The 12,605-nt window shown below is 38.4% G+C and overlaps 1 protein-coding gene across 1 annotated transcript in view; it reads right to left on the reverse strand.

The window, feature by feature from the left end:
- PRKCE (protein kinase C epsilon) overlaps nucleotides 1-12,605 on the reverse strand; it is a 286,377-nt gene that overhangs the window by 44,618 nt on the left and 229,154 nt on the right. The window contains exon 11 of the mRNA XM_008496530.2: nucleotides 6,618-6,772. Coding sequence (XP_008494752.1) covers nucleotides 6,618-6,772 — 155 coding nt within the window. The remainder of the gene's footprint in view (nucleotides 1-6,617; nucleotides 6,773-12,605) is intronic.

Consider the following 12,605-nt stretch of genomic DNA (forward strand, 5'->3'; position numbering starts at 1 on the left):
TAGCATGCAAAAAGACAAAGCTTCACCTTTAACATGACAGAATTTCAACACCATTGCAACTGGGTTTCAGAAATACTTTTCATTCTTTGTAGACAAACGTGACTGAAGGGCACAGCAAAATTCAGTCCTAACTTTTGTCTGTTAATAGTAGAATGACACTTAGGAAACACAGAGTTTTAATGCACTGTGAAACAAAAAACATCCTCTTCTCTTAGAAAATTGTTTGCAGAATACAACTGGATTTGGAACTGCTGTATGTGTTTCTGTAGAAAATAAGCTGTGCCTCAGCATTTTTAGGGAAACTACAGGATTTTCTTGTGTCAGTACACTTCAATTTTATGTGTGCTGTAGCCCTAGAGGGTTGTTATTTTGTGGATCGAACATAGAAAGATAACACACATTTCTTCCTGTTATAAAATAAAACATCAGTCATCTAAAATCACTGACATTCACCCAGAAATAAATACAAACAAGCTCTATAACATTTTATTATCTATTGAGAAGTACTGTTGCCTTTTCTACTGAGAGTACCGGAACATGGCTGCTCTCACAGGAATGTAAACTTGGCATTAACCCTGGCAGATTCCCACTCTCTGCCCTCCCTCATTTAACATTAACTCACTCCTATACTATTATCAGAAGGTAAAGGTCATAGCTTTATTTACACAATACAGCACTATACAAACGGTCATTAAACAAGAAAATCTTGCACCGAATAAACATGTAGCAAAAACCCAATGCTGCTGACCTCGCTACTGGGAACTCCCCCTGCCAGTACCTTCTCATTCCCTAGATGAGGTCAGTGCTGCTGCTCTGTCCTTCTAAATATTAACTGCCCAGCACCACTCCTCCACATACCCAGCTCCCACACAGGACCCAACCGAGGACTTTCTTACGTTCCAAACACAGGAGAAATTTAGAAAGCATTCTACTGCTGGCAAGACCGTGTGGCTCACATCCTATTCCCACAGCCTTTACTCATCCTTCCACAGCTGGAAACCTTGTCAAAGGCTCTCCTATATGACAGCAGCCCTTAGCACAATACATAAACTGGGCAGATGCAGGGTGGCCTCCCTTAGTCCAAATGCCAGAAGCCTGGGAACCAACCCTTCTTCCTGCTTCTCATCTCCCTCAGCCCCGTTCCTCTCCACCCCAGCCCACTGCCTTTTCCTGCGGGGAAGATATCCTGCTTATTTATGCATTTCATGACTGCTGGGTTGCCTAGATCTAGCAAGAAACAGTGCAAAGAGGGCAGAAGACCACTGACTAAAATCCCACTGGAGCTCACACTCAGTTTCAGAAATTAGACCAGGGAGAGCTGAGTATGGCTGTAGCCCTGGGCAGAGTCCCTGCCAGGAGTGCTGGTCAGGTGGCACAGCTTGGGCAGCAATCTCTGGAGACATGGAGACCCTGGGACTCGGACACATGTGCAGCAGCACAGTCCACTCCTTGCTTCCTGCTTTTATTCAAGATGATGGAAATTCTTTGCTCTCACTTGCACCAGAAGCAAACTGCAACTTCTCCATGGCAGATTCCTGCAACAGGCAGTTTATGTGGGGAAGGGTTTGAGTTCAGGATGTTCCTGTGATTAGGTCTGAATATGCTATCTGAGGGTACAAGGTCTTTCTTGCCCTCTCTTCATGGACCAGAGCTCAAACAGCAATTTAACTGTTTAGTGTGCCAGTAGGATGATCTTGACATACTTGAGAACAAACTTAACCCAAAATGCTCTGGGTCTAGCTAGTTTTGCATTTTAAAAAGCTAAAGGAAAAAAAAAAAAAGGGGGGGGGGGGGGAGGGAGGGAAGAAGATGAATTTTATTTGGCTGCTACCACTCAAAAGTAACACAGTAAGGTAACTTGGAAGAATGATGACTTTTAACATGTTATCCACTGAGCATGCAATATTTTCATCAGTGTAAATATAACTCCTGGTTACTCTGCCAAGGTTGCACTGAATCATACAACCACCAGTGAAGTCAGACTTTATAAATATTCTTATTACACATAAACACACTAATGAAAGTGCTTTTAATTCTAAGTAGTTCTTCTTTCTGAAGCACTGATGTGTGTTACGCTGATAAATGGGAATGCTGGGAAAACTGATTGTCCAAGGAAAAATTCAATTAGTGTTCAAACAAGTTCTTAGGGTATTTGTGCATAGAAACAGCTCAGAGGTATTAAAGGGTTGGCATCAGCATATTTATATTCACATTCTCCTCAGTTCAGTGTTAATGTATCCTTCATCACAACCAACATAATAATTACAGAGAGCACAGAGCCTCAGAAAGTTGCAGCACATTACAGGTTGGATTATTACTTCATATTGCTGAGGAACATGATAACCCATAGTTATGAATGAGGACTCCTCAGCTGCTGTACAATTTGAAGGAAACATCTCACAGATCTTACATTCAAAATCAAAAGGATGAGTTAGCCCAAGGCAGGTGACACTAATTTCCATATTAAGATATTTTTCATCTTCTCTGGTGATCTGAAATTGTTTAAATACACTTTCCTTCTCTTGTATTTCAGAGAAAGCACCCATTTAGTCACTTGAATGGTCTTGGATCATACAAGAGATTACACAACATGCAACTATGTGTCCTTCAGATCTCCACTGAAACAAGGTTTGTATGTTACACAGATAACTCCCTAAATCAAATACAGACTGAGGACACCAGACACTTATGTTAATAAATTGGTACTCCATTCTAGTGCTCATGTCCCTGCCTGGGGAGGCAGCAATTCTCTGCGTGTATTTCAGGCCAGATTGGGCCACTTGTGTTACCTCACTTGAACTCCAACAAGAGCCAGAGACACCCACTCAGGTCTTCCCATCCTCAGCCCAACAACTGCAGGTGAAACACATAATATTTACATAGATCTGTGGAAAGCATTCTTGAATGTTGAGTCACTAAAACAGAGGAGTAGAGAACTGGCAGTTTCTTAACACTCAGTTTTTTGCATCCTCCTATACAAGAATATTCATGCTGCTGCTGACTGACTTTAAATGTACCAGACCCCAGGGACAGGTGACAGTAAACATAGTCCACAACCTTTCATCACACAGTTCAAAGTCCAGTTTAGTTCACAGGTAAAATGAGATTCACAGTCCAGCCCATAATTTCTGAAGCTTGAATACATTTTTTCAACGTGGTGCAATTGCATAACACCAACAACAGCGACTGCCAGAAATGTCTTTTGTGTCTGATTGGCTCTACTTGTATTATCAGGCCCCAGCTTGACATGTGCCTGAATAGCTGAATGCCAGATGAGAGGAAAAGTGGCAGGGATAATGCAAGTATTTTTATTACGTTGTTGAAGTGTTTTTGACACTACAGCAGTAACATTATACTCTTAAAAATGCCACACTGAAAATTGCCCTGGTTTATTTATCATACAAGATGCATTTAGTAACAGCAACACCTTTATATATAAAAATTGTGAGGTTCATCTTTATTTCCAACATAAACTTGATAAACAAACTGGTGTAATTCCAGTGAGCACACTGATAACTGGACAAGTCTGGGTACAATTGCTGGGCCAGCTGCAAAGATGTGAACTTACAGAATAATTTTTATTGCCAAACAAGAAGCTAGATTTCTTTCAACTTCAAGGGAAAATGAGGATAAACTAGTTATTACAAAAGATGATCATTTAGGATCACCATAGCACTTTCTAAAAATCTAACCAACAAGCCAAAGCATGAGCTAAAGCTAGTTATTTACTTCCAAAAACGTAACTATGTTTAGCTCCAAACAAATACTTCCACATACATGGCTGAAAAAAGATCAGAAGGTATAGCAGCTATTTTGAAACCTGCATTTCCATCAACCATCTTAGTTTATTTATATATTCATTCCCTACTTTCTTTTAAGTATTGCCCACACAGCAGCATTTCCCACTTTGGAGAATAACCATTAATTTAACACCACAATGTTTTTTCTAGAGATATAATTACACAGAAGACAACTACTCTTTATTAAAATATCTGAAGGCATGTTAGGTAGTTATGACTGGTGGTTATTCTGGAGCATTTTCATTTCTTCTTTTTTTTTCCCCCCTTTCCTTTCCTTTCCTTGCTTGCCAGCTAATAGCTTTGGAGATGTAAAGGAGTCACTTGATCTCAATGCTTTTTTAACATTGTAATATATAATGCAGTGAGGTATGGAATAATCAGGCTGAAATTGTTCTATGCAAGACAACTATTCTAACACACACTTTACATCAACAAGTGCATTCTCCCAGGGCCTGGCACACTGTGAATGAATTGTGACATTTTCTTAACAATTAGCTCTTTTAAGTTAATCTCAAACATCTTCCTTCTGGTTGAATTTTATATGGTAACTGGGATATATATTTTATGAATTGTTGAAGCTCTTAGTATCCCCAACTTGGGAAAAGGAGATATAGTTATAGACATAACCATGTCCAAATCCAAAAACTGTGTCAAAGCAGAAGAATACAACTCAAACTATTCCTAATGTTCTTTTTGCTTTCATTGCCCAACTCATGTAATTTCTCCTCTTTTGCTGCTTCTGATTGACTTACTATTACATGTCATTTACAGCTTAATGTTTTACTCTAGCATGCCAAATATATATCAGCACAGTTTCTGAATCAAAAGTTGAGAGTACCTTGCAAAGTTCAAATTATAAAGCACTGTTGCATCAGAATAACATTTCTCTTGGGATCAAAGCACTTTGACAATAAATAGTCATAGAAGGAGCACAGGCACACAAAGCAATTAAATCCAGCTGGGAGCCAACACACAGCAGAAGCTTCATGTAAGACGTGGGACAAGAGTGTGGAGAGGAGAGAGAAAAGGATGTGTGTCAAAGGATGGGAGCAGAGAATTAAGAGGGAGGATGGATGCACATTCATATAAATATGCATAAATATGCAAGAGGGAGAAGGTAATATCAATTGTTTCTGGCTGGTTCACAGTAATCACTAAACTAATTAGACTGCTAATTCCTAAGTAGATAAACTCCAGTTTTCAGGAAAAGAAAATGAGCTCAAGTCTTTTTATGGAAATAAATTCTCAAAATCCTTTACTTTCAAAAGTACCAAACTTGTCTGTTTTCCTTATGATCCGTACTTACAAATTTTGCAGTTGCTATGTCCTGCTATCTAAATGTACAAAAACATAGCTTTGGAGATAAATGCAGAGCATGATTAGGAAATGTGATATGGGCACTGAAGTAAGAAATGTGTTGGATCTTCAGCACTTCAAAACAAACCTATGTGAAGTGGTAGGGCTGAAAGTCCAACCAGTATGCAAGTATCACACCAGTGTTAATAAAAAATGGAAATAAAAAGCTGCAGCTAGCAAAAACACTTTCTACAGAAAACTGGACTTTTAATGTAAAGACCACTTTCACAGAGATTTATTTTCCTGAGAAGATGCAATGTTCTGATGTCTCTGTAAGGGAGACCACTTCACTAAGAAGTTTCCCTTTGAATCCCAGGTTGGTAGGAAAGTCAGAGGCCTCTGATGGAAGCTCTGATGGAACCACAGGCTTTGAATCCCAGGTTGGTAGGAAAGTCAGAGGCCTCTGATGGAAGCTCTGATGGAACCACAGGCCTGGTTACTACATTTAAAATTAACTTCTTTCAGTTTCTAGTGCTCTTGAGATCAGCCTTAATGTGAATCCAGAAATGTGACATATTCCACATCCTCATCTTTATGCTTCTGCACAAGAAATCTGAAACTGCCTGTTCCCCAAGATACTGACCACCCCAAAACTGGTAACCTGAAAGAGGGCAGGAGACCAAAACTCAGTTAGATCCACGGAACTCAGAAGATAGACCTTCATCACAAAATCTGTAAAGCACGCTTCTTGTTAAAGCCCAAATTTATTGCAAGCAATGACAGGTTGCTAAAAACAAATAAGAAGAGAGAGGAAGGCTGAAATGACAAGATAAAGGTCTTAATAAACACATTGACATCAGAGTGAAAATTTTCAAAGTGATTCCTTACTTTTAACAATAAAAGCCTATTCCTAAACACATTCTTCACCACAGCACAATATGCATATCTCTTGTGTGTGTGCATGGGTTTTGAAGATTAGAGATTTGAGGTAGCAGGGAGGAGGCTGAAATAGATGCTGGGCACTTGCAAGCAAATCAAAACTGTCAGCAAAGAGCCACTTCCTGCTGGTGACTAAGCCTTTGCCCAAACAGTCAAGAGGAAGGGGCATAAGTGAAGGATTGCATACGACCATCCTGATTGTATCTGAGTGGAGACAACCAGGACAAACAAACTCAGGAAGTGGCAGGGAGTTGGAAACCCAGAGGAAATCTATGGCACAGAGAGGAAAGTGAAGAGATTGCACCAATCTGTAGAAAGGTCACCTCTGGGTCTCACTGTGCCAAGGTTTTTCAAAACTGCTTTATTTGGACTATAATACAAAACTGGCACACACAGCTGGCGACTACTGCTGCAGAGCTATTCAAATGTTAACATTCTCAATGATAAACAGCCAAAAAAAGTTCTATGTAAGCAAATTGGAACAAACAACCAATCTAAATCTGGTTGCTAAGAGACAGAGGATTTCAGCCAAAACCAGCCCCCAAGCCTCAAGAACACTTCATTTTTGATCAAAAAAAGTACCTGTAGATGACGCCATGTTGGTGAAGAAACATGAGTGCTGATGTGACCTCTGCTGCATAAAAGCGGGATCGAGGTTCGTCAAATTTGCGTGAGCGCTGGATTTGAAACATTAGGTCTCCTCCATTTACATATTCCATGACGAAAAAGAGGCGGTCCTGAAATCAATTAAACAGTGCTATTTAGCTAATTTCTTTTAGTCACACAAAGGACTGCTTGATGCTACACTCAAGACGACTGCAGCATTTGCGTCAAGAAATCAAAGCTCTATGATTCTGAAAAAAGAAATGCTGACAACCGAAATCCCACATAACCTAAAGAAAACAAAAGTAAGAAATGAGAAAAAGGGTGTAGAATAAAAAGCATCACACAAACAAATCTCCACACATCAAATACATATAGAATAACAATCAATCTTATGTAATAATGGAGATAGTTAAATGATGCAGTTTCTTAAAAAATTTAGCCATAACAATGAAGAGATAAAGTAAATTCTGTCAACTACTGAAGGGCTGCTTGCCAAATTTCAGGCTCCTTATTTAACTCCTATTTCTGAACAGTACCATTCCCAAATTATGTAAAATGAATTAGAAATGCTAAATTATAGAAACCAGTACTTACAGTCTCAAACACTTACATATGATCTTTTGAATTGCCTCAAGTTCTCATAAGACAACAAAATATAACATATATAAAGTTATTTTTATTTTTTTCTGTTCAAAAGAGTTTCAGAGTTCAAGTTTTCAAGCGTTACTCCATGATGGAGAACTAGGAATGAACTTGACTTGAGAAGAGCAACTGAGATTCTCAGGAAATTCCTTCATTTTAGTTTGTTTCAGAAAGCGAAATCCAAAAGGTAAGTACTCAGCTCTCAGTCAGAACAGAGAACACCAGTAAATTAGATGAGCTTAAACAGCCTGAAATGTGCTGTTTAACATCTTTGCTGATGACCCAGACAGTGGCATTTAATGCACTCTCAGCAATATCTGCTGATGACACCAAGCTATGTGGAGTGGACAACACACTGGAGGAAAGAGAGGACATCCAGAGGGACCTCAAGCAGCTTGAGAGGTGGTCCCTCATGATTTTCAACAAGGCCAAGGGCAAGGTCGTTCACCAGCATCAGGGCAATCCCAAGCACAAGTACAGGTTGGGCAGAGGATGGAGTCAGAACAGTCCTGAGGAAAAGGACTTGAAGGTGTTGGTTGATGAGAAGCTCAATATGAGCCAACAATGTGCACTTGCAGCCCAGAAAGCCAACCATATCCTGGACTGCATCAAAAGTGTGGCCAGATGGTCAAAGGAGGTGATTGTTCCCCTCTACTCCACTCTTGTGAGACCCCACCTGGAGTCCTGTGTACAGATCTGAAGTCCCCATCACAAGGAGACAGATCTATTGGAGCAAATCCAGAGGAGGGCCATGAAGATGATCAGAGGGCTGGAGCAACTCTTCTGTGAAGACAGGCCGAGGGAGTTGAAGTTGTTCAGCCTGGAGAAGACAAAGCTCTGTGGAGACCCTACAGAAGCCTTCCAGTACCTGAATGGGGACTACAAGAAAGCTGAGGAGGGACTTCTTACAAGGGCATATAATGATAGGACAAGGGGTAACAGCTTTAAGATGTAACAGGGTAGACTTAATCTAGACATTTAGATAAAAATCTTCACTATGAAGGTGTTGAAACGCTGGCACAGGCTGCCCAGAGAGGTTCTGGCTGCCCCCTCCGTGGCAGCACTCAAGGCTGGATTGGATGGGGCTTTGAGCAACCATCTAGTGGGATGTGTCCCTGCCCATGGAATGGGGGCTGGAATTTCTAATTCACACCATTCTATGATTCTATGATAAACTGACAATGCCGTGAATGCATAAGCAAAGAAATGACACACATCCACTTGGCATAACTCAGAGCCTAAGTTTGTAAATGCTTCTTGTAAATTTTCTTAGTTTTCCCCAATCTGTACTAACAGCTTTAAATCATCAACTCTACTGATCACATTTGGTTTGTAAGCCTACTTTCCCCATTTTTTTTTTTCTTATTGTAGAATATACATATAAACACACACGGGAGTTTAGACAGATATGGAGGTAATTTTATGGGATGTGGAGAACAGATCTCAGCATATTCTGCTCACTCTATATTTGCTCCTGTGACATATACATTTCATTCTCCTGTCACATGATACACAGGTGAGTAAGGCTCGGACTTCTCTCCAAATTTCACATCATGCTGCACTCTGGCACTAGTTCATAGTGTCTGATGTGCTGGGTTGAAGAAAAGAAGACAAGATTGCTTTGGAGGAGCAAAACCAGCAGAAGATGGAAGTTAATTAACCTCCCACAAGTGACTCCAAGCCTGCAGATTACATAGTTTATATATATGAGTCCAAAAATTCATAAATGCTTGCCATTTGTCTTTAATGATCTATTCTACAGCTCAGATTCAAAGCACAGCCCTTAAAAACATCCTTAAACTTAAGCATGTGCATTAATCCTGCTCATTAAGTGCCTACATGTTATACTTATCAGGGATATTTCCCGGAGGAGGTTAGAAATGTTTGGCTGACTTTTTGCTGATTACAGAAAGAGGATGCAGAAAAAAAAAGAAACCCTTGTGCCTTTCCCCCCATTTCTTGGGGAAATAAAACTGCCAGACTGGATCAAATTCAGGATTCCTGGTGAACTGGCGTTCTTGGTAAAACATTACTAACAACTTTGGTACATTTTCCAACATTTTTCTTACCTAGTAAGAAAACCTAATAAAGAATAACATCAAAGCTTCTGGATGTATTGTACACTCAAAAGACCATGGCTTCAGGCCCATGCCTTTGCTCATTTTGCAATGTTCACCACTGTTGTTAAGAAGCATTCAAAATCATAGCGTAAATCTCTTTACATAAGCATAAGCTTTAAATAACACCTCTCTTTTTTTTTTTTTTTAAAGCAAAAATATGGTCCTTGTGCTTCCCCTCTGATTTCTCTCTGGACATGATGTGAATTACAGTTTTGCTTTTAAAAGAAAATATGATAGCTCTCAGTCTCATGATTTCAACAGCTAGAGTTTAAGAATAATACCAAATCAATCAGTTTTGTGATAAAGTCAGTGAAAAGTACAGCTGTATTGGTATTGTAACATAACATAAGAGGATGTAACACTCTCTTAAGAGGAAGATGAAGGTATTGTCCTTTGTTATACTCCTCATCACTGAACTATAGAAAGAGTGTCTCGAAAGAGCAGTTTCAGTACATGTCCCTTTGCAACACGTTGCCTTTGATTTTTTCACATGGATATAGCTGCTGTTGCACTTCTCTTCGATACACTGATATGTCAAGTTACTTTTTCTTCTCTTTTGAATGCAAACTTCAACTTCCTAATGGGAATTCACATAACAAAACATTTTTAAAGTTTCATTCTCTACTCACAGCAAGTTTGGGAAAGAGTTTGACACAACGACACAGACAGCAGACTTAAATTTACATGAAAAGACAATGCATGCAAAGAAAGAATGTTTTATGAAAATGAGCTGCAATTGAAAGTCCATCTTTCTCCTGATTCTCATAAACTCAGCAACAAGATGGACACAATTTTTGATTTTTTGCAGCTTTAACTTTTTTCTTTTCCCCATATTTCATGAAAAATTAGTGATCAAAATCTTAACACTGAATTTCCTGTCATAACGTATGCACATGCCCAGAGAGATCCAATGAAACCTTGGTGACCAGTACAGACAGGATTTCATCCTCAAACTGTAACTGTGAAACAACTGTATTATGCCTCATTATATGCGTCCTTGCTACATCCATTGCCTGGATATGGTCACACCTGGAAGAGGGGAATATAAAGTGAACACCCTATGGAATTATGCATTAGTAAGGGACAGGGCAACGTTTACTCAGTTAAAAATGAGACCTAAGGTATAACTTTATCACTGATTATGTTCCAAGAGAAAAGTGAATGGGTTTGGTTTGGACTGCATTATTTTTGGACTCCATTTTCATAACACTTGAGAAGTATAATTTGCTCAACAAGTTAGATTTAAACAAGTCCTGGGAAGTCTAATTATATAAACTGCAATAAAAGGCAAAATCACAAAGACATTATAGATTAATCCTCTCTTGGCATCTGTAAAGCAAAAATAGCACAGTAAAGTTAGACAATGTTTTCTGAAGTAATCAGATTCTTTTGCAGGGTTATTTTATCCCTTAATCATACCTGCTTTTCCTTGAATTTCTCAAAAGGTACGGTTGAATGACAATACTTCAAATAATAAATGGAAAGAAAAACAAAGTCAAGGGCATAGGTTATAGAAACGAAGTAGACATGAAATAAACAAGCTGGAAGTCAAGAAAAAAATAAGTTAAATTTCACTCTGTATTTCCACAGTATTTCATATAACTTCAGCTACTACCCTGGGATGCATAACTGCTTGTCTTAACATCTCTATTACTCCAGTCCCACCACTTGCATGCTTTCTGTGAGAAACCCTCCTGCACGATTTATGTTTTCAAACCTGCACTCTGAAATCAACCCCTCTCCTTGTCTCTGTCCTTATTACTCTCTGGAGAAGTACACTTGTCACTTAAACTACGTATCTTGTTTAATCTTCTCTCTCATTCTAGTCCTTCAGTTGTACCTTAATTTCATCATTCATTCTCTCTGGCATTCAAAATAACCACCCTTTGGCCCCACAGTAAATCCTCCTTACTAATCCATCACTCTTTATTCTGATTATTAGCATAACTTTCACCCTTCAAAACCATCTTACATTTTTAGTTTTATTTATATAGGTTTTGTTAACACCAGCCTATATATGATGAACAGTCCCTACCAGCTATATTTCCTCCATTTTAGATGTTATGAGTTCCATTGGATAGAGCTTCTACCTTTTATTTTTCTTGAAATGATGTATATGATTATTTTTTTTTAATTGGGAAAAGGGGGAAATTTCCAGAAACGTCAATAGTAATAAACTGTCAGGACATAACAGGATCGATCCAGCTCCTTTTTGTAGAGGTGTGATTAATGACCAAGACCTTCCTACTAGTAAGACCAGATAATCTTGTCAATCTGTTTTGATTTAAGAGATGACACTATACAGTCTATTCATTGTTTAGATGTGGAATAATACAATTGTTGAAGACCAAGCTTCTATGTAAACTCTGTATGAAAGCTTAAACATGGAAAGACTTTGATGTATTGTTTACATTAATTATTGTGTAGACCTTAAAAGACTTCTTAAAAAACTGTTATCAGCCATTAACCTGCTTGTCCTTTGTTTGTTTTCCAATTAAAATCTCGTGAACATTAGATTGCAGCTTAAAGACAGTCCAGTGATAGACAAGGCCAAGTACAATTATCACTGCAATCTGAAGAGTACAATTTTTTTTTTTTCTTTCATAAGACTCCTACCAGCTAGGGGACCAAATATACAGTTCAGCACAGCCTCATTGCCTAAATATTAGTGAAAAAAAAAAATTGTTCTGTCTCCCACTTTCAGATCTGAGATGTTCATCCATGCTAGAAGCCTGAGAATAAATATTTTCACTACTGTTTTTGTCTCCTAATTTAACCCTTATAACACTTAAAGCCAGAGGAAAGGCATCAAACATGAACTCCTTCAGTAAAATCCTTAAGTAAATCTTAACAGCCTACTTTACCTTTTTTTTTTCTTCATTTATGTTTTCATGCAATTGGTTGTGAATAAATTCTTCCTGATTCTCACTAGTTCCCTTAACTAAGTTGTTTATGTAAACATACCTTTTTCCACTCAATTTCAGGAAGTCATATTTAAATTACATTTCTCCAGAGGCTACAGAAAATATCAAGGAAACTAATGTGTGAATTAAATACAGCAAATTTAAATTAAAAATAGTTAATATTCTATGTAATAGTCTGTGACAGTACTCTACTAAAGTCAATAAACTTGTTGCAAAACAGAAGTCAAATATAAAACTTTTATTGCACAAGAAGTTAGATAAATATATCACAACTTTGG

This window comes from Calypte anna, chromosome 3 (assembly GCF_003957555.1).
Source record: "Calypte anna isolate BGI_N300 chromosome 3, bCalAnn1_v1.p, whole genome shotgun sequence".
NCBI lineage: Eukaryota > Metazoa > Chordata > Aves > Apodiformes > Trochilidae > Calypte > Calypte anna.